This window comes from Phocoena phocoena, chromosome 3 (genome assembly GCF_963924675.1).
Source record: "Phocoena phocoena chromosome 3, mPhoPho1.1, whole genome shotgun sequence".
Taxonomy (NCBI): domain Eukaryota; kingdom Metazoa; phylum Chordata; class Mammalia; order Artiodactyla; family Phocoenidae; genus Phocoena; species Phocoena phocoena.
This window is the reverse complement of record NC_089221.1, coordinates 153,831,492-153,855,220: the sequence shown is the minus strand read 5'-3', so window position 1 is coordinate 153,855,220 and position 23,729 is coordinate 153,831,492. Positions and strand designations below refer to the sequence as shown.

Genomic DNA, 23,729 nt, shown 5'->3' with positions numbered 1-23,729 from the left:
AGGGACCTGTCCCTTTGTGTGGCCACCAAGAAGTGGCAAGAGGCCCAATAACAAAGCCCTTTCCTCTGAGCCTGCCGAGGGCTGGGAAGGTGAAGGCATCTGGCCGCCCATCTAGGGAGGCCTCTCTCTGAGGCCAGAACCCCTTCCCCTCAGCCTCAGAGTCATGCTGGGCCCCATCTCTTTCAGGGAGATCAAGGGCAAGATGGAGCTGCTGGGCCTCCAGGGCCCCCAGGACCTCCTGGGGCCCGGGGCCCTCCTGGAGACACTGGGAAAGATGGCCCCAGGGGAGCACCAGGCCCAGTGGTAAGAGAGAGCATGGAGCTGGACCACCCAGGACGTGGTTCTGTACTTACCAAAACTCCAAACCCTGATCCTAGAATCAATGCCAACCCTAGCCCTATCCCAAACACCCACCCAGACTCTTACTCCAGTCACACCTTAAATCTGACACTAACCAGGTCCTTAACCCCAATTTAGACCTTGACCCCAAACTCACTCCCAAAGCCAGATCCACACCCCCAATTCAGATTGTTATCCAGACCCTAACTCTCACCCCTACAGACTCTGACCCAGCTCTTATCCCCACACTCTAACCCCACATAGATTCATAGACCCTGACCCTAACCTTGGTTATAGTCTCAGTCCCAATCTACACCGGGAGACCCATATGAGGCTGCTGTCTCTGCAGATCTCTACCAACCTCTTCTCCCTCTCTCTCTCTCTCCCTCTCAGTATCTCTTTCTTTTTATCTCTCTGTTTTTTCTTTACCTCTCTCTCTCTTTCTCCTACTAACTAAGCCTCAGTTGTCCTCCCATAGTCCTAACCCCAATACCGGAGGCCAAATCTCATTGTACTGCCTCTTTCCTTCACCCGGGGGCTCCAACCTGTACTTTCCCTCCAATGCAGAGCTGGCACCTCCACCAAACTGCCACCAGGGTCCCCTGTCCGGGAAGCTACTCAATTGGCTCACCAATTCCTTGTCATGTTGGGCGTATAATTCCCTGAGTCTCAACTTTCTTGTCTGTGGGGTGGGGACAGTGATGCCCACTTTTCAGAAGTTTGGTGAGGACAAAATGTACTTGCAGCCCCAGCCCAGGGTCTGGCAGGAGATGGGGGCTCAGTCAACTGTGAAACCCTGCCTCCCCTCATTGCTCTCCTCTTATGCCTCCTCAGGGTGCCAAAGGAGAAGCTGGACAAGATGGCGAGACGGTCAGTATCCAGGGCATTTCAGAGGTCCGGGCTGGCAGGACCGTGGTTCCAGGCCCAGAAGCCCCTCTCCCACACACACCCACATCGGGGTTGGGTGTGCGGCTGTATGTGTGTGCACACCTGCACTCTTGCTCCCCCACCACCTGTGGGGAGCAGATGGGCCAGGACTCCAGCCCCAGCAGAATTCTCATAGACCCAGACCCCTGGGAGGGAGCCCGCAGTCCACTTGTCACTGCTTGAGATCTAAAGTAGATTTCTGTCCAAGATACAAATGGGTGGCACAGCCGGGTTCCAGAGACAGCCCTGCCTGCCCTCTGGGACTTGGTGTCACCCTTTATAAAACAAGGATGCTAAGGAAGACAGCCCGGGAGCCCTGTCTGGGATCACGTTTAACACCCCTTCTTCTCTCATTCCAGGGCCCAAGTGGACCCCCAGGGCCCAAGGTAAGTTCCTCTCACTTCTGTCTCAGGCCTGGGGTGGGGGGGCTCCCTCACCCCACCACCCTTCCTCTCCCCCACCCCCACTGAAACCAAAGTGGCAGGGTTAGAAGACCAAGTTCTGTAACCTTAGGCAAGTGACTTCATCTCTCTGTGCCTCAGTTTACTCATCTGTCAAATGGGGTCATGATAAACTTTTCCTGCCTTTCCTTCACAGCAAGTTGTGAGGATCGAATAATAAAATCCATTAGCTTGTCAGCTCTCTTTTCCTCCCTCCTTGAGCAGCACCTGCCAGGGTGGGAAGGCAGGCTACGGTCCTCCCTGAAGGAGCCAGAGCCCCTGGACTGAGCAGGAGGGAAAGGTGGGAGAGGAGCCCCCTTTAGTGAGTGCCTGCTGGGAGTCAAGGGCCTTCAATGCATTCCCTCTAATCTCACAACCACCCTCTGAGGCTGGGGGAGTCAGGGCCCCTCTTACAGGAGCAGTGACTTGCCCAGGGTCACTCAGCTTGGGAGGGACCAGGTCAGGGTCGGAGTGGAGTCCAAGACCGTCAGCCCCAGCACCCACATGCATCTCTCTGAGGGGCTCGGGGGTCTCTGGGCTGCGCTGGATGGGGGTCATCAGGGCCACTTCTACCAGAGGAGCAGGCGCCTGGTGTCCAGGTGGCTCTGACATCTCTTGCATCCCCACTGTCTCCCCTGCAGGGTGAGCCCAGTGTTCCTGGAAAGAAGGTGGGGGTGGCTGTGGATGGCCTTCTTGGCAGGGATGTGGGAAGTGGCTGGAGAGAAGGGCAGGGGCTGGGCACGGTGGAACCCAACCTAAGTCCTGACTGTGGGTGGCGGCTCTGACCTCTGTCTCTGAAGCCAGGATCTCATTCATTCACTCATTCACTCACTCTTAGAGAAATACATCAAACACATACAGTTACTCAAACATATCAGATTTGTTCCCATGTCAAATTGGTTCTCAAAGTGTGATCCCTGGATCAGCAGTATCAGCGTCACTGGGGGCTCATTAGACATGTGTGTTCGGGGCCCATCCCGGAGGCCCTGAGTCAGAGACACTGGGGGTGGGCGTGCTCTGTTCAGGCAGCCCCCTGAGTGGTGCTGACATGTGCTCAAGTTTGGGAACCACTGACCCAGATTAATCTTCCCCCATTGCTTCCCATGGCTGGGACTCCTCCTCCTCTTCCTCCTACTGGGCTCAGCAAAGCTGCCCCCTCCTCTGGGGGACCGTCCACAGCCAACTACTGAAACACACACTCTCCCTGAGCCCCTCTCTATCCCACCATTCTCTTATATTCTCTTGTCTACTTCCCGGCATGGGGCTATGAATTTATCTGAATATTTCCTTGCCCTCAGTCTCCTCTGACTCATTGAGCAGGGACCCCATCTGCCTGGCTTGCAGAGGGTGCTCAGAGGTGTTTGCTGACGGAGGGAATGAATTCCCTCTCCTTCACCCACCCATCCATTCCTTCTGCACACACCTGCTAAGGTGTGCTCTGGGCTAGTGGGGACAGGGGACAGAGGTGGATCTGACCCCACCCCTGCCCTAGAGTTACGAAGAGGGGAGAGGGGCGCTGCCCCAACCCAGTATGACCAGTGCTGCTGCCAGAAGTGGACTGGTGTGCTGGGGAGTACAGGGGGGGGATGGCCAACTGACTGCCAGAGGACCCAGCCAGTGTGTGCAGGTTGAGGGCTGCAGCCTCCACTGTTCTCTCCTCAGGGGGATGATGGGACACCAGGCGAGCCAGGGCTCCCAGGACCCTCAGGGCCCAAGGTAGGTACATGTCCCTCCCTCAGTGGTCCCCCTGCCTCCCACCTCCCCAGTTCCCACCTGCCTGGTGAAGCCCTGCGCCGCCCTTTCACATCATGGCACATGGGTTGATGACCAGGACAGGCCAGAGGGAGGCAAGCAGTAAGGCCAGGGTCCCACTCACCAACGGGCCTGGCAAGTCACCCAAGCCATTTGCCTCCCCTCACACCCTCAAGTCTTCTGGTTCCCATCTTAGGTGGCCCCACTCTACCCAGTCCCCAAGGCAGGAACTGGGTATCTTCCTTGCTTCCCCAACCAGTTAAGACAACCACCAAATCCTGGCCAGCCTGCCTCCAAACTGGCTGAGCCCCTGAGCTGCTCCAACCATGTGCCAAGACTAAACCAGAAGGGGCCTTGGTCCTGAGTCCTCTGGGCTGCACTGAGCCCATGCCCCCCAACCCCCGGCTGGGCTCAGGCACGTTCTCAGGAATTACTCCGGAAGCCCCACAGACCCAGGCGGCCCCCAGCCTGCCCCCAGCGCTCTCTCACAGCACACGCCTCTGTTGCAGGGCAAGCCAGGGAGCGCGGGGCCTCAGGGAGAGAATGGCGTGGACAGAGCCCTGGGGCCCAAGGTGACATCACAGTCCACTGCTCTGGTTCCCAAAGGCCCATCACGGGGGAGATGGGTTTCACCTCCAATTTGCCCTTTTACGTTGGGAGTCCGGGAGGTCCCAGGCCCAGGGGTCTTGTTTGATTGGCAATCAGAAGCCCACCTGGGGGCGGGTGGCAGTGGGTCTGGGTGAGTGATGAGGCCTCCACTGTGTAGCCTTGGGCTTCTGGGCCTCAGTGGCCCATCTCTACACAACGTGGGGTCAGAGGAAGGTCTCACAGGCCCTCCCTCAGGGAGCCCCATTCCTGGGATGCCAGTCATGTCCACTCGGCCCTGTGTCCTTTGGGGAAGAGGGGACTAGAGTGGGCAGGGGAACTTTTGGCTTCAGCCCTGCACACCTGGCTGCAACCATGTGTCTCCACAGGGGGAGCCCGGCCAGCCAGGCGCCGATGGAGCCACAGGGCTGCGGGTAAGCCGTCTTCCCCCAGCCACACCAGTGGGATCCAGGGGCCTGATTCCTTCTGAAGCCCCCTGTCCCCCAGAGACCCCAGAAGAGCTGGCAGGAACTGGGAGTCTTTTTTTAATAATAATAATTCATTAGTGATTTTTTTTTTTTTGCTTTTAGTCTCATAATACATGCTTTTGGTAAAATGTTCAACTATGGATGTGAAAATAAGAGTCCCGTCCTCTCCCCTCTTCTCCTCCTCCCCAGGAAAGTGTCTGCCCTCCCAGACTCTTTTCTTGGCGTATTCAAACATAGACCTCGATTTGCGACATATGGCATTACCCTCCCCCTGTGGGGCCTTGCCTTTCCCCCAGCCCCACATCACCATTCACCCCTGTCTCTGGAGCACAGCCACCACAGCTGGTTCCAGATCTTTTGTGATGAGCCCCTATCAACACACTTTTAGAACTACATCCCAGCCCCTGTTATTGGCCCTGTGATTTTGGGCAATCACATCCCCATTATGCTCCCAGAGGCAGCCTTCCTCCTCCAAAACACAGGTCTAAGCCCGCAGCCTGGTCGTGCAGGTGGCCAGGGAATTGGATTAAGCATTGAGTGTGGGAATTCAGTGTACACCTTACAGTTCCGTGAAGGCCATGACCGTGGAGGCAGCTGGCAAATGATGCCCTGGCCTGGGTCTCTCCATCCTGCGCAGATGGCCTCAGGCCTGACCAAAGTGCTCACAGACCCCGCTGCTCTCCTAGCAGAGAAGAGTCCAGTGGGGAGGTGAGGTTCAGATGAAAGGTGAGGTTCCAGCAGCAGTGCACATGCCTGTGAGGATGCGTGCCTGTGTGGACACATGCATGTGCAACACATACATGTGGACATGTGTGTAGGGGGGTGTGTGCTCAGAACCAGGAGCGAATGGGAGTGTCAGTGCCTGGTGTGTGCGGTCTCCACCTGAGGTTAAGAAACTGAGGTACAAGGGCAGCATCCAGCCGGCATGTCTTTAATTGGCCCGCGCAGTGTTTTGGAGGGTTTGGGTGTTTTTGTTTGTTTGCCAACATTTAAAAATCTGAAGCACTTCACATCAAAATCAGACTCTCCATTTTCTCTCAAGAACGCAGGGATGGGCCTCAGTGGGCTTCAGTTCCCACGTGAAGGCAAATCACAGCCACCCCCAGGCTAGGCGGAGGTGTGTTCCTCAGTTGGCCCCAGGCATCCCCCTTCCCTTGTGTCACCCCCTGCCTGGCCCCTGGATTGCTCAGTCAGGGTGCCAGTGCCCGAGAGAATGCAAGAAGACACCATGCTGGGGCCGCCCAGGGTACAGCTGAGAGCTGACCCACAGCTCACTGGCCTGTGTGCAGCCCTGGTTACTAGGTTCTCTGGGTAAGACAGAAATGACTACCATGCTTTTCCCTGAAATTCTTCCTCTTCTTTCTGCCTCAGGGTCCCCCAGGCCTCAAGGGTGAGCAAGGAGACACGGTGGTAATTGACTACGATGGCAGGATCTTGGATGCCCTTATGGTAGTGTTCCTGGTAGACCCTGATACAACCTTGCTGTTCGTTTCCTGAGGGAATATTCATTTACTTTGTGTATAAGTCCTGCACCTCTTTACACAAGGGACCAGTGGCAGCTTAACGAAAGGCTCCACATTCACCAGGTGCCTGATATGGAAGTCAACGCTGTGTGGAGACCCACACGACGCTGAGAGAGCTACTGTAAATGGGGCCCATGTGGCCCTGAGCTCCTCAGAGGCCAAGGCAAAAAGGGAAGCTCACCCTTCAGAAGCAGGAGGCAGGGCCTCCCGGGGCCTTCCTAGGGAACACAGGCTGGAGGGGGCTGGGTCTTCTAATGACCTCTGGGGGAGAAGAGTGTGGCAAGGCCTGTACTGGGAGGCTCAGGAGATGTATGGCCTCTGAGCCCTGCCCCAGTGCCGGGCAAACTTGGGACCCATCACTGGTAGAGTGAGGGGTTGGGTGCCAGCTGCTCACAGGTACCAGGGAGGGGAGCTGGGGTGGGGAAAGGTGGTCCTCAGAGACAAGACTGGGTGTCAGCACCTAATCCCACCTGAGCTTCAATTTCAGTTATCTCCTACAGGCCTCAGCTGATGGTAATGTGCCCACCCCAGGCCTGCATAGCGTGGTGTGGTGTGACGTGGCCCAAGGGCGTGCATGTGCATGAGCCACATGGAGAAGCCCTATGAGCTCAGTGAGGCGGGAAGTGGATTTTGGATGCCAGCCGGGGACAATGACTGGATTCAATGGGCAGTGGGCAGACACAGATGGGTGAAGGGAATGGTACGAAAGGTGGGGATAGCTAGAGGCAGGGAGGCCACCAGGGAGGCATGTGCTGGGCCTGAACCTGGAGAAGGGTGGGTGGAATGGAGGAAGGTTGTAAGACCAGGGGCATCTCAATGGAGGAGCCAACAAGAAGGCACAGGTTGCAAGATATTGGAAGTGTTCATCAACAGATGAATGGATAAAGAAGATGTGTGTGTGTATATATACACACACATACAATGGAATTCTACTCAGATATTTTTAAAAAATGAAATTTTGCCATTTGCAACAACATGGATGGACTTGGAGGGTATTATGCTAAGTGAAATAAGTCAGACAGAGAAAGACAAATACTATATGATATCACTTATATGTGGAATCTAAAAAATACAACAAACTAGTGAATATAACAAAAAATAAGACTCACACATATAGAGAACAAACTAGTGGTTACCAGTGGGGAGAAGGAAGTGGGGAGGGGTAATATAGGGGTAAGGGATTAAGAAGTACAAACTATTATGTTTAAAATAAGCTACAAGGATATATTGTACAACACAGGGAACATAACCAATATTTTATAATAACTATAACTAGAGTATAACCTTTACAAATTTGAATCACTATTTTGTACACCTGTAACATATAATATTGTACATTAACTATACCTCAGTTGTTAAAAAGTGGGGGCAGGTTAGTGAGAGGAGGTGGAGGGAAGAGACCTGGAACTTGCTGGGCTGGGGGCTGGGCAGCTGCAGCCTTTGTGAAGGGGCATGAGTATGGGGGGTGATGGTGGGCAGCGGGCCTGTGGGAGTCCTGGGTGGGGGCAGGAATTTGGGAGTGAAGACACCATCTTCTCCCAGTGAAACCGAGGGATGCCCAGGACCAGCAGACAGCACCAGAGTTCACAGGAGAGGCAGAGAGCACGGTGCTAGGCCACTGGTGGGAATGTGATCTTTGGCTGGCCTTGAATGCCAGCAAGGGTTTTACACTTGTTTCTAGAGGCAATGGGGGAGCCATCGCAGGATCTTGAGCAGGAGTGTGTTGTGACAAAACCTATACTGAGGGCAGAGGGGTTCTGGGCCCTTCGCGGCAATTAGACACTGTGACGTCTTACCCGATACCTGGTGCGGTCTGCCTCGCCTCCCCCAAGACACAAGGCCTGACCTGACTAGGTGGGAAGGGGGCTATAAGGGTCACTGCTGCCTCCAGATGTGGGGGTGGGTGGGGAGTGATGGGGAGGCCCCACCTGAATACTGACCCCTTGACTTTCACACACAGGGTCCTCCTGGGCCACAGGGGCCCCCCGGGCCACCAGGGATCCCTGGAGCCAAGGTTAGTGCAGATGTAGCTATGTGGTCCCCCCAGGCCCCTGTCTCCAGGGCCCACCTCCCCTCTCCCCTCTGCCTCTGCTTCTCTCCCAGCACCCTGGCCTGGCTTCTGGGGCTCAGAGAAAGTGGCCCTGCTCCTTCCTAACCAAGCTGGGTGCCTTCTTCTTGCCCCTGGGTTCTCCCTGGGATCATTCACACGTGTAATCCATAAATGGGCCCCTCATGACCTCACGAAGTCCTGTAGGTTACATAGGCATTCCTATGGCCTGTGTGCATCGTTTACACCTGCCCACTTGGCGCAGGAGAAGGAGCCCAAGACTTTGAAATCAGGCAGGGTCTGGTCTCTGCCATCATCCCTGGGCTGTGTGGCCTGGAGCCTCAGCTTCCAAATCTGTAACCTATCAACCTACTATAGCCACGGGCTGCACCTGCCCATAGGGGCTGAGGAAATGGAGGAGAGGGTGATTGGTGCCTGGCACTGTGCTGGACACCCAGTGGGCATCTTCTTGAAGCTCCAACTGCAGGGACCCAACCCAGGGCTGGTGTGCTGGTCAGGGGAAGCAGCCTGGCCACAAATTCCTGCCAGGGGCTGTGGGACACCATAACCCCCCTTGCTGTCTATTCCCTTGCAGGGCGACCTCGGATTGCCTGGTGCTCCAGGAATCGACGGAGAGAAGGTCTCTGGGCCTTTTATTTCCTTGGTGATGCTGGTGCTTGGCGTCGGACTCTGTGTGTGTGTGTGTGTGTGTGTGTGTGTGTGTGTGTGTGTGTGCAGAGTTGGAGAGAGGCAACAGAACAGAGTGGGCTCTGGAGCCTGTGTGCAAATCCTGGTTCTGCCCGTAGACCTCAGGCAAGCTACTCACTTTCTGGCAGCCTTAGTTCCTCACCCACAGGTGAAGATGGTATAACAGGGCTGCCATGAGGGTTAAATAACTGTGTATGGAACACACCTGAGAGCAGTGCCCGCATGTAATAGCAAAGAGTCTTCAAATGTTAGCTAAAAGTATCACTGTCGTTATTAATATTATTCCAAGTGTACGTGTTTGTGTGTGATCCTGCATAGACTCGACAGTGTCCATGAGAACCACTTAACATTCATGGGTGTGCTTTAGCACTGGGTCTCTCATGTGTGGCACACAGTGGACGTTACAAAATTGGTTGAATGAGGGAATACGGTGGCTGGAAGGGTGACTGAGGGATGGTTGGTTGTATGTGGGGCTCCCACCATTGGCTCCTGAGATATGAGCACAAGGTTGGCCCCAAACCCCATATGCGCCCCTTGGTAGCTGCCCAGTCCCAGTCCCACTTGCTCCACCCCCTCCACGCCCTGCCCCACCCTGCACCCCTGCTTGCAGTGAGGCACGCTAGGGGCTGCCCCTTCTCTGTCTCCGACCAGGCCCCTCTGCTCATTCATCACCTGGTCTGGAGGGGAGGACCCACAAGGAGGAGGTGGGGGTCTGGCTTGGCCTGGACTAAGCTCTGGGGACCTGCCAGCGTTGGGGGGAGGGAAAGTGCCTACTGTACCTTGTTCTGCGGTTTTCAGGGTCCCAAAGGACAGAAAGGAGACCCAGGAGAAGCCGGGCCGATAGGACCCAAAGGGGAAGCAGGAGAGATGGGCCTGTCAGGCCTCCCGGTATGTGGCTGGGTGGGCCTCACCCTACTTGCCCCATGCAGGGGTCCCAAGGTGAATGCGTGTCCCCCACAGTGGCTGCCAGGGGTTGGGGCCCTACGGTCCTAGTCTCAGCCCAGCGCTGGCCCACCGAGCCTTTAAAGGGAAGCTCTGGGCTGCCCTGACTCTGAGCCCCCACTTCCTCCTCTGTAGAAGGACCTACCACTTACCTCCCAAGGCCTCCTTAAGGTGAAATAAGGAGGCCTCGCCTAGTGGCCGGTGGTTAGACTGGGAGCTCTGACAGCCCACATTTGCATTCTGCTCCATCTCTTACTGACTCTGGAACCCTGTACAAGTGACCTAACCTCCCTGGGCCTCAGTTTCCTCAGCTCTAAAATGGGGGTGAATAAAAAGAAACGAAATTGAGTTATTTGTAGTGAGGTAGATGGACCTAGAGTCTGTCATACAGAGTGAAGTAAGTCAGAAAGAGAAAAACAAATACCATATACTAACACATATATATGGAATCTAAAAAAAAAAAAATGGTTATGAAGAACCTAGGGGCAGGACAGAAATAAAGACACAGACGTAGAGAATGGACTTGAGGACATGGGGAGGGGAAGGGTAAGCTGGGACGAAGTGAGAGAGTGGCATGGACTTATATATACTACCAAATGGAAAATCGATAGCTAGTGGGAAACAGCCACATAGCACAGGGAGATCAGCTCGGTGCTTTGTGACCACCTAGAGGGGTGAGATAGGGAGGGTGGGAGGGAGACGCAAGAGGGAGGAGATATGGGGATGTATGTATATGTATAGCTGACTCATTTTGTTATAAAGCAGAAACTAACACACCATTGTAAAGCAATTATACTCCAATAAAGATGTTAAAAATTAATTTAATTAAATTAAAATGGGGGTGATAATCTCCCACTCCTACAAGGGAACACATGGACAGGGCTGAGAATGATTGGCTAACATGTGATAAATACCCTCTGTCACCATCATTTTTAGCACTGCTCTTGTCATGCGTGGCTAGGTGCAAAGAGCTGCCACCACTACATACCCATTGTCCATCCATGAGGCTTACTCAGCTAGAGAGCTGGTGCCAGGATTTGAACTCCAGGTCTTTACTTCCAGAGCCCCTGGCTGCCCCCGCCCCACAGGAAACAAACCCACTGATTTAAGGAAAACTATTTTAAGCTGCAAAGGCCAACTTATTGCTGCTGCCCAGAAGCCTCATGGGGGAAGGAAGGGGAGGTGCTGAGCCCCATGGATGGTGATTTTGGTGATGGACAGAAAAGGCTGAAGGCCATCCTATCCTGCAGGGTGCCGACGGCCCCAAGGGGGAGAAGGGAGATCCGGCATCTGACGACCTACAGGAGAGCCTGGTAAGGGGGCTGCTGATGATCTCTGCTGAGGGCTGGCTGGGGCCCTGAGCCTTGGGACACAAGGGCCACCTGGCCTGACCAAGCCCAGGGCAGTGAGGGAGGGGGAGGGGGAGCCTGAGGCCTGTCTTTGAACCCAAAGGCCAGCACTGGGCCTCCCACCAGGCAGAGCCTTCCTGGGGGCAGCAGGGAGCTCGGCGCCCATACCCAGGCAGTGCTCCTCCAATGTCCGATGAACTCAAGTGTGGGTGAGTGAGGGATGACGGGGCGATGGGTGACTAATCCACCTCTGACCCTTCCTAGGCCCAGATCATAGTGGAACCAGGGCCTCCAGGCCCCCCTGGTCCCCCAGGCCCCGTGGTAAGAATGTTTGGCTTGAAGCAGCTGGGATGCGAAGAGGGTGGTGGGCTCGGGCCCAGGGGAGGAGAGGATACCCCAGGGGGGAGGGGGCACATCAGACAAGGAGGGCAGAGCCCAAGTCTGAGCTTGGGAGGCCACAGAGGTCAGGGCCACAGGGGCCAGTGAGTGGCCTGCAAGCCTATGTGGCCACTGCAACAGGGCCTGACCTGGAGGTCTGGACCCATCCTGATGGCCTTTCTGACCTGCTTTCCCCTCCTCCTCCAGGGCCTTCAGGGAATCCAGGGTCCCAAGGTGAGTCCTAAAGCATGGGTAGGAGCCCCTCCCACTTGCTGCAGGCTCACAGCCTGGACAGTTCCAAAACGTCTTGCTAGTAGGCAAAGCGAGGGCCCCATGCTCGGCCCTGGACCAGCCCTGCATCTTCCCAGGGCCTGGCCATTCCCAATCCCCTGTAGAATAATCCCGCTGATGCCCCCCACCCAACACTTGGCCTCTCCATTCCTTGCCCCCTCCCCTAGTGCACATCTGTCTTTCAACTGCCCACACCTGGATATGAGGTCTTGGGTTTGGTGTATATTACATAAAGTCATGTCCTCTGCTCTTAAATTAAAGCCGTGAGTGTGGCCTGACCATGTGCCCTGTCCCAGAGAGGCCAGCTGGCCTCCCTGCATCTCCCTAGTTTACCCTGGGGGAGAGCACATCTCTGCTTCCCAAGCTCAGATGCTGAATGGGACCTCAGAATCATGGAATCCCAGAGCTGAGCAGGGCCGGGCATGTGGCCTAACCAGATGTGCTGCTTCTGGTTCTGTTTTGTCCCGAGGCCTCCCCAGATCGTGTTTAGAAGAAGCAGCTGCTGTCAGGGATGGGGTCCAAGACTGGGACTCAGAAATGCAGTTGCCACTCAGCCCTGCCACTCCCTGGCTGTACAACTGGGCCTGTCCCTGGCCCTCTCTGTCCCTCTGTTTCCTCATCTGTGAAATGGGTGTGACCATAACCACCTTCCATGATTACTGAAAAAGCCCACATGTGAGAAAAGGTAAAATGTGCACACCCACATTCTGATTATTTGCACAAGAAGGGAGCCAGGGCCAGGCCTGTCAGAGCTTGGAGTCTGTCCCTCTGCCCTCTACACCTCGGTTCCCGCACAGGCCCCAAGCTTTCCTGTCCTGCCATCTGTCTGGCCCCCTTAACTGGTGTCTCCCCTTTGCTTCCAGGGCTTGGACGGAGCAAAGGGAGAGAAGGGCATGTCGGGTGAGAGAGGACCCAGTGGCCTGCCTGTGAGTGTCATGAGCCTTGTTTGTCCTTAGAGGTGCTAATTTCTATAACTGTCATGCCTCTTGACCCATTCCTTTTCCACCCAGGGGCCAGCTGGCCCACCAGGCCTTATTGGGCTGCCAGGAACCAAAGGAGAGAAGGTAACATCCTTCCTTTAATGCCCCCCAACTATCGTGTCACTCAGTCCTGGGGGCTCAACCCCTGCACTTCACTGGTCCCTGGGGCCCGAATTCAGGTTCTGTGGACAATTCACAGGGCTGAACTTCCCAGCAGCTGTGTTCCCAGCACCTCCTTCTCAGCCCCCTCACATCTCCTCTTTGTCTCTTCTCAGGGCCGACCCGGGGAGCCAGGACTAGATGTAAGTATCTCACCGTTCACTGTGACTGGGTCCCTCCCATGTGTAAGTTTTGCCCTCATGCTGCCCATACAGTAACTTGATCTGGTTAGCTTGGATGTATCCCCCTTCCCCATGGCTGGGACTACAACTGACTCGTTCTGCCCATGTCCCCATTGCTAAGTCCAACACACAGCCCAGAGTAGGCGCTTTGTTGATGGATGGATGGATGGATGGGTGGATGAAGGATGGGTGGATGGTGGGTAAATGAGTGATGGATATAAATAAATGATGGATGATGGATGTAAATGAATGATGGATCATGGATATATGAATAGTAAGTGAATAGATGATTGATGGAGGATGCTGGAGGATGGATGGAGGATAGAGAATGGATGGATGATCCATTGGAGTAGGGAGGTGGGAAGAGCAGTGAGGAGCCTGTTGCAATATCCTGTGAAAGATGACGAGGCTTCAGCTAGTGCAGTACTGTGGGAAGGAGAGAAGGAGAAGTATTAACCCAGTGTTGATTGGATCAAGAGACAGAAAGCACATTTTAAACTGGTTTAAACTGACTCATACCTGGAAAATCCAGATGTATGACACATAGATCCAGGGCTCAAGTGTGTCAACATGACCCAACCTCTCATTCTCTCTTGTCTCTGCTTCCTCTGTGTAGTCATCATTCCAGTTTCCACATGGTGATGAGATGGAGCCAAGAGCTCCAGACCTGCATCCCCCTCAGTCCAAATCCTGGAGAAAGGCATTTGCCTCACTCTCTACTCTTTGAGAAAAAGTCTTATCAACTCTCCTTGGCCCCAGCTAGGTTAATGCTGAAATGTCACTTGCCATAAGAATGCAGTGCCCTGACTGGCCAGCCTGCTCACATGCTCCATCCTGGAGCTGGTGGTGGAGTTGGTGAATTGTGAGAAGGGAGGGTGGTTCCCAGGAAAATCAGGTAGCTATTGCAAGGGAAATGGTGACCAGATGCAGGCAGGGCTGCAAGGGCTCTGGCGTCCACCCTAGACTTTAAGGAGAAAATGTCACCATGGAAAACACCTGCAGACAAGGAAGAGGAAGAACTCTAGACTGACTTTCTGACTAGGAGGGCCACGTTACATCGATGAGGAGGGTCAGGAGAAGACACTGATGAATCCAGCTCAGGCTGTGGACCCAGGGAGGTAGTGGGGGTGGAGCAAAAGGGACTCCATGCCACCAGCTGCTCACTGTGGCCACAGCTGCTCTCTGGGAGGCCTGGAGCTCAGAGTGGCATCTCAAAGCCACACCTACCTGCTCTACCTGGCAAACTCCTGGCACCCACTCCACCAGGCCCTGCTGAAATGGGGAGCCTGCTCGGAAGCCTTACCTGACCTCACACCTGGACAGAAGAGCCCCGCTCCCTGGGACCCCATGGTATCTGGTTCAGACCTCTGTCACTGACCATTGATCTTCATCTTCTGCACCCCACTGCCTGCCATGTTAGACTGTGTACCTTTGTACCTGCAGGGTTTTAATTCATGGAGGTGACTTAGTGATGACACACAGTGGCCCCTAATGCCTTTGACAGAAGAACTTATAGCTTACATTTCCCAGGGAAATGGCATGTCCCACATGGGGCCACATGGAGATGCAGCAGTTTTCGTTGGCAGGCAGTAAGGAGTGAGGAAAAAAAAGCCTAGGCCAGGGCTTTTATTGGTGTTTCTATGGGAAAAGCAAGGCAGAGCAGAGTAAACAGTTTAGGACTGGCTAGTTTAAATAATCCTGGCAGGCTTTGGGCTATATAGTCTCTTGTTGCCTGCTACCTGGTCCTGGCATGATTTGGGCCAGGGGAAATATTGACTTGGTGTGTGAGTTAGATAGAGTGGGTGGTTGGGGGATTGGTTGGTTTGCATCTGAAAGGCATGCTCCCAGCCTAGCCCTTTGCTATATGTAAGAGTTGACTACCCCTGGGAGAGGCAGCCTCTCCCTAGCCAGCAAGATTTTGAGGATATCAATGTATCATATTTCTAAAAACAACGTAATAAATATAAGAGGGAACATATGAAATCTGATTTTCTGCCCTCAGCATTCAGCCCAAAGCCCAGTTCCTAGTGGATGCTTAGAAATGTTGGTTGGGTAGATGAACAGATGGACAAATGGATGGATGGGTGGATGGGCATATGAGTTTGAGCCAAAGGCAGAGAACAGAGGGCACCATTACTTGGTCTGCTGAAGATGGTGATATAAACTTACATGGGTTTCCTGTGTCTCTGTCCCCAGCCAAGCCTGGGCCAATGCATGCTGCATCTGACTTGACATAAGAGAAAGCCCCTTGCTAGCAGTTCTGCCTGAGGGCTTCCATCCAGAAACAACAACACTGTTCTACTTTGGAGGAAGCAGTGCTGGTGTCCTGAATGCATGTTTTCTCTAAGTCATCCTGGTACCCAGCATCTGTGTCACCTAGGAGCTGGGGCTGGTCCAGCTTGTACCACGAATATGCGTGGAGGGAAGGGGCAAAGGTGGGTCGGAGAGGAGCAGAGATGAACAGATAAGCAGAACAGACCTCAAATTTCATCATCAGGTTTAACCTTTAATCCTTTTGTCAGGGTTTCCCTGGACCTCGAGGAGAGAAAGGCGACCGGAGCGAGCGTGGAGAGAAGGTGAGGGAGGTGGAGAGAAAGTGAGGGGCAGCTGGAGAGAAGGTGGGGGCAGGAGGAAAGAAGGAGGGAGGCAAGTGAAGAGAAGGAGAGAGCAGGCAGAAAAGAAAGGAGGCGGGAGACAGGAAGCAAGCAGAGAGAAGGCGGGGTGGGCGGGAGGAGGTAGGGCCAAAAGGCTGGGATGCGAGCAGCAGGACAGGGGTGGCTGCCGGCCCCAGGCCCATCTCTCTGAGGGGCATTGGGGGTGCCCTGGGCCTGGCAGCCACCACCACACCCCATCTCCCTTCTTGCACAGGGGGAGCGCGGTGTCCCCGGTCGGAAAGGAATGAAAGGCCAGAAGGGCGAGCCGGGACCCCCAGGCCTGGACCAGCCTTGTCCAGTGGTACGTGTTGGCGAGACGTGGGAGCCCCAACCCAGGTCTTTGCCGACTCCTGCCAGGGTGGGGCCATGTCTTCCCTGTACTCAGAACTCAGCTGCAAGTCCCAGGGGCCCCATGGGTCCCACCCTGGGGGGCCCACACTGCAGGGCCACCCCTGCTGTCTCTGCTGTCATGGTGGCTCCTCTTGCTCTGGTCCTGACCCCTCCATGGGCAAGGCTGAGGACCCACCCTGTCTACAGAGAGGGAGGCCTGGTCAGGGACAGAGCTTCCTTGGACCTAAAGGGGGATGGGACCACCCTCACCTCTCTGGGTGTTTCTCCCATCCCAGAGGAGGCTTTTGCTGGTCTGGGTAGCCCCACACTCATCCCCTGCATCCCCCCCGCATTCCCCAAAGCCCCATCTGTGAAGGGAACTTCACAGCCTTTCTCCTCTCCTGTTTCTTTACAACAGCCTCTCATGGCCCACCAGACTCAGTACCTGAAATAACCAAAGTTTGGTTCTCTTTTTCTAGAAGGCAGGGAGGGTTTACTTGTCACACTCTTCCAGTGGAGCTCAGAAAAGACAGGAAAAACAAAACAGCTGAGTTTTCATACTAAAACTCACCAGATACTCACATCTGGCCTTCCCCGCCAGGGACACAGAGCCATGTGGTGTACCCCTTCCAAAGGGGGGTCAGGAGCAGGGACCCCCGAAGCCCAGTCCTCTGACCTCTAGTGGGTCATTTGGCCCTCTGTTCCTCAATCTCCTCATCCATGCAATGGAGGTGCTAATCCCTAGCTCCAGATGGCTTTGAGGAGGCAATGGGAAAAACAGAAAGAGCAGAGCAGGAGGCAAGCACACACTGAAAGGGCCAGCGACAGCAGGGGAACAGGGTGGCCCAGCCCCGCAGCCTCGGGCCCTGGGCCAAGACTTCCCTCCAAGTCATTAAGCCTTTTTCTTTGAAACAGGAGAATCTTAAATGCGGAGGCAGGCGAGGGGCGCCAGTCTCCAGGGGCCTGCCCTGCGGTACGCGGCCTGGCCTGCTGTGTGCTGTGTGCCATGCTGTGCTGGGCATTCTGAGCTGCCTGTGCCCGCTGCTCTGCCCTGCCTTCCTCCATTCTGCCTGCCTTTCCATTCTTCCCCCTCCTCCCCACTTCCCTTTGAGTCCCAGCCCCTGCCCCTGGTGGATGCATGGCAGTGCCGGGGGTGTGCTCCCACGTGCCTGAGGTCTGCCTGTGTGCTTTGGAACGGAGTGAAGTGTTGTCCACTACAGCGTCCACCAGGGACGCTAGGCTGACTGACGGGTCAGCCTTTGTCCGTCTCCAGCTCCCCACCTCTGGACCACCTGAAGAAACCCGCCCCCCTGCTTGTGTCTGGTACCTCCAGACGATCCCCACCCCAACCCCACACACACACCTCCCCACCCCGGCCCAGTGTCCACCCTGACCTCAACCTCCCCTGTCTGCCACTCAGATCCAGACACAGGCACCAGGACAGGCCAAAAGGGAATCCCATTTCCTAGACTGTCCTTCAAATACTCTTGGTCACATGACTGAGAGCTCTCAGGCCCCGGGTGTGAGCTGTTAGAGCCACTGTCACAGCTGCCAGACAGAAAGCCATTGCAGCCCCTCGCAAGGACCAGGGCCAGACCCTACTCCTGGCCTGTGGATGTCTGGCATGATGCCCTGTACTCCATGGTGTCCTGGTTCTGCCCACAGCACATATGTCCCAGCAAAGCCCATGGGGGCACACTTGGAATAAGCACAGAGAGGGGCTGCCATGTCCCATGACCTGACTACCCAGGTGGACAGGGCAGGCATTCGGGCCCTGCCTCAGTGGTGTCCGGTGGCCTGAGGTGGCAGCTCCCTACACCTGGGGCAGGAGTGTGTAGGGCCCTGACCAGCCCCCCATCCTTGTCACTGAAACCTTCTTCCTTTCCAGGGCCCTGATGGGCTGCCCGTGCCTGGCTGCTGGCATAAGGTACTTTGCAGGGAAGAGTCTCCAGGGCAGGCTGGGAGGAGTGGGGGGCCCAGGGGGCCTCAGGGCTGGGTGCCTGCTCCTCCCCACACAGTGACTGAACAGCCAGGTCTCCCCGAGATGACCCTAGATTTGACTCTCCCATCACGTGGCCCCAGGCCCAGGGCTGTGATCCTAGGTGGTTGTGCACAGACCACCCTCTTGGTCATAAAGGGCTCACTCAACGCCTGGCCCGGCCAGTGCAAAGCCATCAGCACCCCCTGGGACTTTGTCCATACCGCCCCCCTGAGAGGGGGTGGAATCCAGGAGATTGGGGTGAGAGGATTGGGGGCGCAGCTGTTCCTGAGGAAATGAGCAGGATGGGGATGTGCAGACCAGGGGCAGGGCCTCTGGGGCTTCCCGGTTCCCTCCTCACCTTCAGTCTTTCCCTCCTTTTCCAGTGACCCCAAGCACGCATCTCACAACCTGTACAGATCCGTGTGGACATTTTTAATTTTTGTAAAAAAAACACAGTAATATATTGATCTTTATTCACGGGATGCACCACCATACCTGTGGCCTTTTGACATTTGAGAGTGTGCCCAGCCCAGCCCCAGAATGATCAGCACGTGAAGCTGCCAGGAAAGTGGACAGGCCCATTGGGGGCAATGTGTACTTGAGGGGCACCCTCAGGACTTGGCTTTCCCGGGAAGGAGATGAAGGTGAAAGTGCCTGGCTCGGGAGAGGCTGCAAAGATGTCAGGTTGGGCCTTCAGTCACCTGATTAGCAGAGACTCTGGCTGTCCCGCTGCCCTGCAAGAGCCTGCCCTCTGAAGCTCTGGAGCCCAGGATCCACACCATCCAAAAAGGCTCAGGGCATGAATGGCAAATGCAGCTGCTCCTGGCCTCTCTGGCCTCTGCACTCAGCCACAGCCAGCTGACAGGACTCCCACCCACCACTTGTAGCTGGACACGGGGAGCTGTGGGAAGCACCCTAAGGGGTTGAGCCCCCGCCAAGTTCCGTAGGCCTCAGGAACCAGCCTGCCTTCCGTGAGAACAAGTGTCCTCTGGCCGGGAGTGGAAGCCAAGCGCTGTGATAACTACCACATGGACCCAGCAGCAGGGAGCCCTATGATCCCCAAATGTGGAGGTCCCAGGCTGGAATGTCTGTTGTTCTTGTCTCTCCACCACCCACAGCAGGGACCTGATGGGACTTTGCCAGCCTGAGGAGATGGACCTCAAGCTCAGAGTTGGGGTCTCACTGACCCCAAGGCTTCCACCCAGGGGAACTCTGGTCAGCCTGCCAAAAATGAGTCCTCCGAGGGAGCTATGCAAATGAAGAGAGCCTCAGGGCTGCTTCCAGGCCTGCCTAAGTAGGGCACCTATGCCCTGACCCAGTGATGCTCTGAGAAGAGGCTTCCCCACCTCTGACAAGGGTTCCCGGCCACCAGCTCCAGCCCAACCATTTGCCTCCCCTCTCTGTGTAGATGGAAATTGTTGCGTGAAATAAACAACAAATGTGTGTCTTGGGTATGCTTGTCCTTGCAGACTGCCCCTAGCACCATACCTAGGTGAGGTTTCAGCCTGGCTTTTGCTGGGTGGGGAGGGATAAGGGAACTCTCCTTGGGCCAGAGCCACCCCAGAAACCAGAGGAAGTAGTTCAGGCTCACAGCAAAGATGGGGTTTAGAGTTAGGAAGACACAGACTCAAGGCCTAGCCCTGCTACATACCAGCTGAGCCTTCTGTGCAGTCACCCATGTCAGTGAGCCCCTGTGTTTCCTCTGATCTCATGACCCGTGACTGCTGCATAACAAATCACCCTAAAATTTGTTGCCTTAATACAATGATCCTTGGAACCTAGAAAAATGGTACAGATGAACCAGTTTGCAGGGCAGAAATAGAGACACAGCTGTAGAGAACAAACGTATGGACGCCAAGGGGGGAAAGTGGGGGGAGGATGAATTGGGAGATTGGGATTGACATGTATACACTAATATGTATAAAATGGATAACTAATAAGAACCTGCTGTATAAAAAAATAAATTTAAAAAATTTAAAAAGAAAAGACAAACAAACAAAAAAACAGTGATCCTTGGGAATTCCCTGGCAGTCCAGTCATTAGGACTCGGCACTTTCACTGCAGCGGCCCAGGTTCAATCCCTGGTCAGGAAATTAAGATCCCGTAAGCCACGCGGCATGGCCAAGCAAACGAAACAATGATCCTTTCTGTTTCTCTCTTACAGTTCTGGGGGTAATGGGCTCAGTTGGGCGGTTGTCACTCAAGCTTTCCCACACCTGGCAGTTGATGTTGTCTGTCCTCTGGGACCTCAGATGGCCAGAACACCTCTCTGTGTGGTCTGGGCTTCCTCAGAAGGAAGCTACTGGATTCACAGGGTGAATGTCACAGGTGGACCAGGTGGAAGCTGTGTCACATTTTACAGCCAAGCCTCAGAAGTCATATGGTGTTACTTCCTGCCAGAATCAGAGGTTCACCCTAATTTGAGGGAAAATTTTCGACATCATATTTTAAGGAGAAAATGGAATAGGAGATGGGCAGCCATCTTAGAAAATTCAACCTGCCACGTCATCTGTACAATGGGACAGCAGTGCTTACCATGCTGACTGTGGTTTAGTGATAATACACGAAGAACCTAGGACAGGTCAAGCACTCGGAAACGACCATGGTTGTAAGTTCCCTCTCTCCTCCTGACCCCAAGCCCAAGCAAGGGCCACAGGGGTGTAGACAAGAAGGGGCCTGCAGTGATGGTGTCTCAGCCTTCTCCCTCCAAGAACTGAGGCCTAAGGAGGCCACAGTATGGGTAGTCCCCCCAGACACTGCTACGTGGCCTCCTCACTAACAAAACAGGCCCAGCCACACACTGACTAAGGAGAAAGAATAGGTCAAGTCTCCACCTCTGTTTCCCTCAGTTGCTGGCAATAAATGGCAGGCCGTGCTGCTCAGCCAGTAACATGGGTCACCAGAGAAGTCAGTAGTATGAAAAGGAACAGAAACACAGAGGGGCTGTGATGACTGATGGAGACCAGTGGACATCCAGGTGTCCTTTGGAGCTCCAGCATCACCGCACAAATCTACTGCACTCTGCAATTTGTAATTTGCTCCTTCCTCCACCCAGGTAACTCACTGGATCCCCTCACCAGCCGTGTAAAGGGCCTATGTGATTGGTGTCACTATTTCCATCTTACATATGGGGAAAGTGAGGCTCCAAGGGGTTAGTCCCCTGTTCAAGGATGAATGGTAGCAGGCTTGGGACAGAACCTAGGCTCTTGGATGTCCTCCAATTTATCTTTCCCAAATTGCTTGGCAAAGCATGGAGTCTGTGGGTAGCACCATGATGCTGGGTGACTGGCGAGCACAACCTCATGAGGGTAGAAGCCACGTGTTCCCCCTTCCCCAGATACCCAAGGCGGTCCCTTTCCTGCTCCTTTGGGCAGGACAGGGCCATTCATGGCCCATTGCTGCCCCCTTGTGGCCTCATGCTGTGTATTCTCAGGTCTGCAAACTTCAAAATTTAGTCTGCAGAGTCCTCCAAGAGCTTGGGGTGGGGGCAAGAGACTATAGAAGAGTGACTTGCTAAGGTCCCAGCTGAGACACAGGGGAGCACCCTGCCTCACAGCTGAGCCTTAAGGACTGAGGGCCTCACGTCCCCCTGCCAAGAAGGGCAGCTATGCCTCAAACTACCCCTTTCAAAAGCAAAGGAAGCACATTTATGGAGCCCCACTGTGTGCCATGGCATCTAAACTAATCACAAGGATGACTGTTCCCCTTTTGCAGATGAAGCTGAGGCCAGAGAGGAGTGAGCTTACCCAGGTCTCCTTTCTCCCAATCCCTAGGATGCTACTAGAAATTCATGGAATGCTTTTGATTGCCACAATGATTGGGGGACACTCCTGGCATTAGTGAGTAGGGCCAGGGACATCAAACATCTTAAATGCATGGGACGGTCCTGCCCAATGATGAACCATCTCACTGAGAATGCCAGTGCTGCCTGCATTGAGAAACGACGTGCCCTGGCTTCAAATCTTGACTCAGCCACTTCCTCTCTTCCCCTGCCCTCTTGGCCTCCGATGGTACCTCAAAGGTCGGGCATGAGATAATGGACAGAGGAGTGCTTAGCACAGAGCCAGAGGAAAGAACGACTGGGCTTCTCTGAGCAGGAAGAAGGGGAACCTTCCTGGTGTTGTCCTGCCCCTATTGTAGATACTCTTGGCCCAGTAAATGGCCCAGCCTGGTCTGACCTCCAACCTCCTGACTCTGGACATCCCGGGAGTGGGTGAGATATAAGCTGGGCCTGACTGCGGCCTTCTTACCCTCTACCCTAAAGCAGGAAAAGTCCTTGAGCCAACCTGACTTTTCTGAGCTGCCTGGGCCACAAGACAGGCTTGTGTTTGGGCTCAAGACAGGGCCAAAGATGGGCCCCACACAGAGCTCTCAGACTCCCTCTGCCACACACACACACACACACACACACACAAAAGCATGCACATTACATTAAAAGCTGGAACTGCAGGATGTACAGACACCTATTGGTCTCTCTACCAAAGACGAGGAGCAGATCCACTGAGAAAACCAGTGACCTCCCACTCACATTTCACATGCAGGGAGGGGGGCTTGACCCTCAGAAAAAATGTGCAGGCCACAAGCAACCTCTCTTGGTTAATTTGGGAGGAATTTTTTTCATGAATCAAGGTTCAATTCAGCTTTACAATTAAAAGAAAGAAACTTCATTCAGTGTGCAATAAAGAAGAAGTTCTGGAGATGGATGGTGGTGATGGGTGCACGTGAGTGTACTTAATGCCACTGAACTTGTACACTTAAAAATGTTAAAATGGTAAATTTTATGTTATATATATGTTACCACAATAAAGAAACTCCAAATGTTCTTTAATAAATGCCTTAAGCGGGAATTCCCTGGCAATCCAGTGGTTAGGACTCATTGCCAGGGCCCAGGTTCGATCCCTGGTTGGGGAACTAAGATCCCAAAACTTCGCAGCACAACCAAAAATTCCTTAAGCATTTTACAGTTGTATGGGGGAAAAGATGAAGAAATCAGCAATGAGGGGGTGAAGCAGAGGGCTGAGACTCATGAAGAAGTGACAGGAGCAACAACAGGAGCCTCCCTTTCCCCAGCCTGCCCAGGCCACCCAGCTCAGGCTGCAGTCTTAACAGCCTTGCTCTAGGTTTCACCGAGGCAGAAAGTCCCAGCAGGGGATATCTCTTTGCTATCCCGGGTTCCCATTCCCTTAGGAGCATTTTCCTCTCACTCCGTGGAATTAAGAGTCCAGCTGCACACTTGCTGTGTGTCTAAGAACAAGCCCTTTCCCTTTCTGAGCCTCCGTTTCCTGACCACGTATAAGGCTCAGGAAGCCTCCTAACTCTCCTCCTACCTAAACACTGTAAGATTCTCTTAGTGTTGCTATAGCTTGTGTTCACCCTGCCTGGATTCCAGCAGAAGTCCTGGAGGTCATGCCCAGGACCTCCTCAGTCAGCTCCAGCAGTGGCCTTGTGCCCTCCTTCTGCCCTTCCTGCTGCTCCTTCACGGGGCTGGGAAGTCCAAGATCCTGACCCTGGGCTTTGCCTACTTGAGGCCTCAGCTGTGCACCAGGCTGGGTGCCTGTCACACGTTCCCACTGAACGCTTACGGCTCATCCCATTTTATGCACGGGGAAGGCGACTTAGGGACTGAGCTCGAGGCCCCTGCCGAGGCTCAGAGACCCCACTCGAGTGTGGGAGC

General features: G+C 54.5%; 1 protein-coding gene across 1 annotated transcript in view; it reads left to right on the top strand.

The window, feature by feature from the left end:
* COL23A1 (collagen type XXIII alpha 1 chain) overlaps positions 1–18,352 on the top strand; it is a 365,892-nt gene extending 347,540 nt beyond the window's left edge. Inside the window, exons 9-29 of the mRNA XM_065873754.1 lie at positions 187–303; positions 1,174–1,209; positions 1,626–1,652; positions 2,348–2,374; positions 3,369–3,422; positions 3,968–4,030; positions 4,433–4,477; positions 5,903–5,980; positions 8,015–8,068; positions 8,697–8,741; positions 9,608–9,697; positions 11,002–11,064; positions 11,365–11,421; positions 11,686–11,712; positions 12,633–12,695; positions 12,780–12,833; positions 13,025–13,051; positions 15,613–15,666; positions 15,959–16,045; positions 17,963–18,001; positions 18,191–18,352. Of these exons, the coding sequence (XP_065729826.1) occupies positions 187–303; positions 1,174–1,209; positions 1,626–1,652; positions 2,348–2,374; positions 3,369–3,422; positions 3,968–4,030; positions 4,433–4,477; positions 5,903–5,980; positions 8,015–8,068; positions 8,697–8,741; positions 9,608–9,697; positions 11,002–11,064; positions 11,365–11,421; positions 11,686–11,712; positions 12,633–12,695; positions 12,780–12,833; positions 13,025–13,051; positions 15,613–15,666; positions 15,959–16,045; positions 17,963–18,001; positions 18,191–18,352 (1,269 nt within the window). The remainder of the gene's footprint in view (positions 1–186; positions 304–1,173; positions 1,210–1,625; positions 1,653–2,347; positions 2,375–3,368; positions 3,423–3,967; positions 4,031–4,432; positions 4,478–5,902; positions 5,981–8,014; positions 8,069–8,696; positions 8,742–9,607; positions 9,698–11,001; positions 11,065–11,364; positions 11,422–11,685; positions 11,713–12,632; positions 12,696–12,779; positions 12,834–13,024; positions 13,052–15,612; positions 15,667–15,958; positions 16,046–17,962; positions 18,002–18,190) is intronic.
* The last annotated feature ends 5,377 nt before the right edge of the window (positions 18,353–23,729 follow it).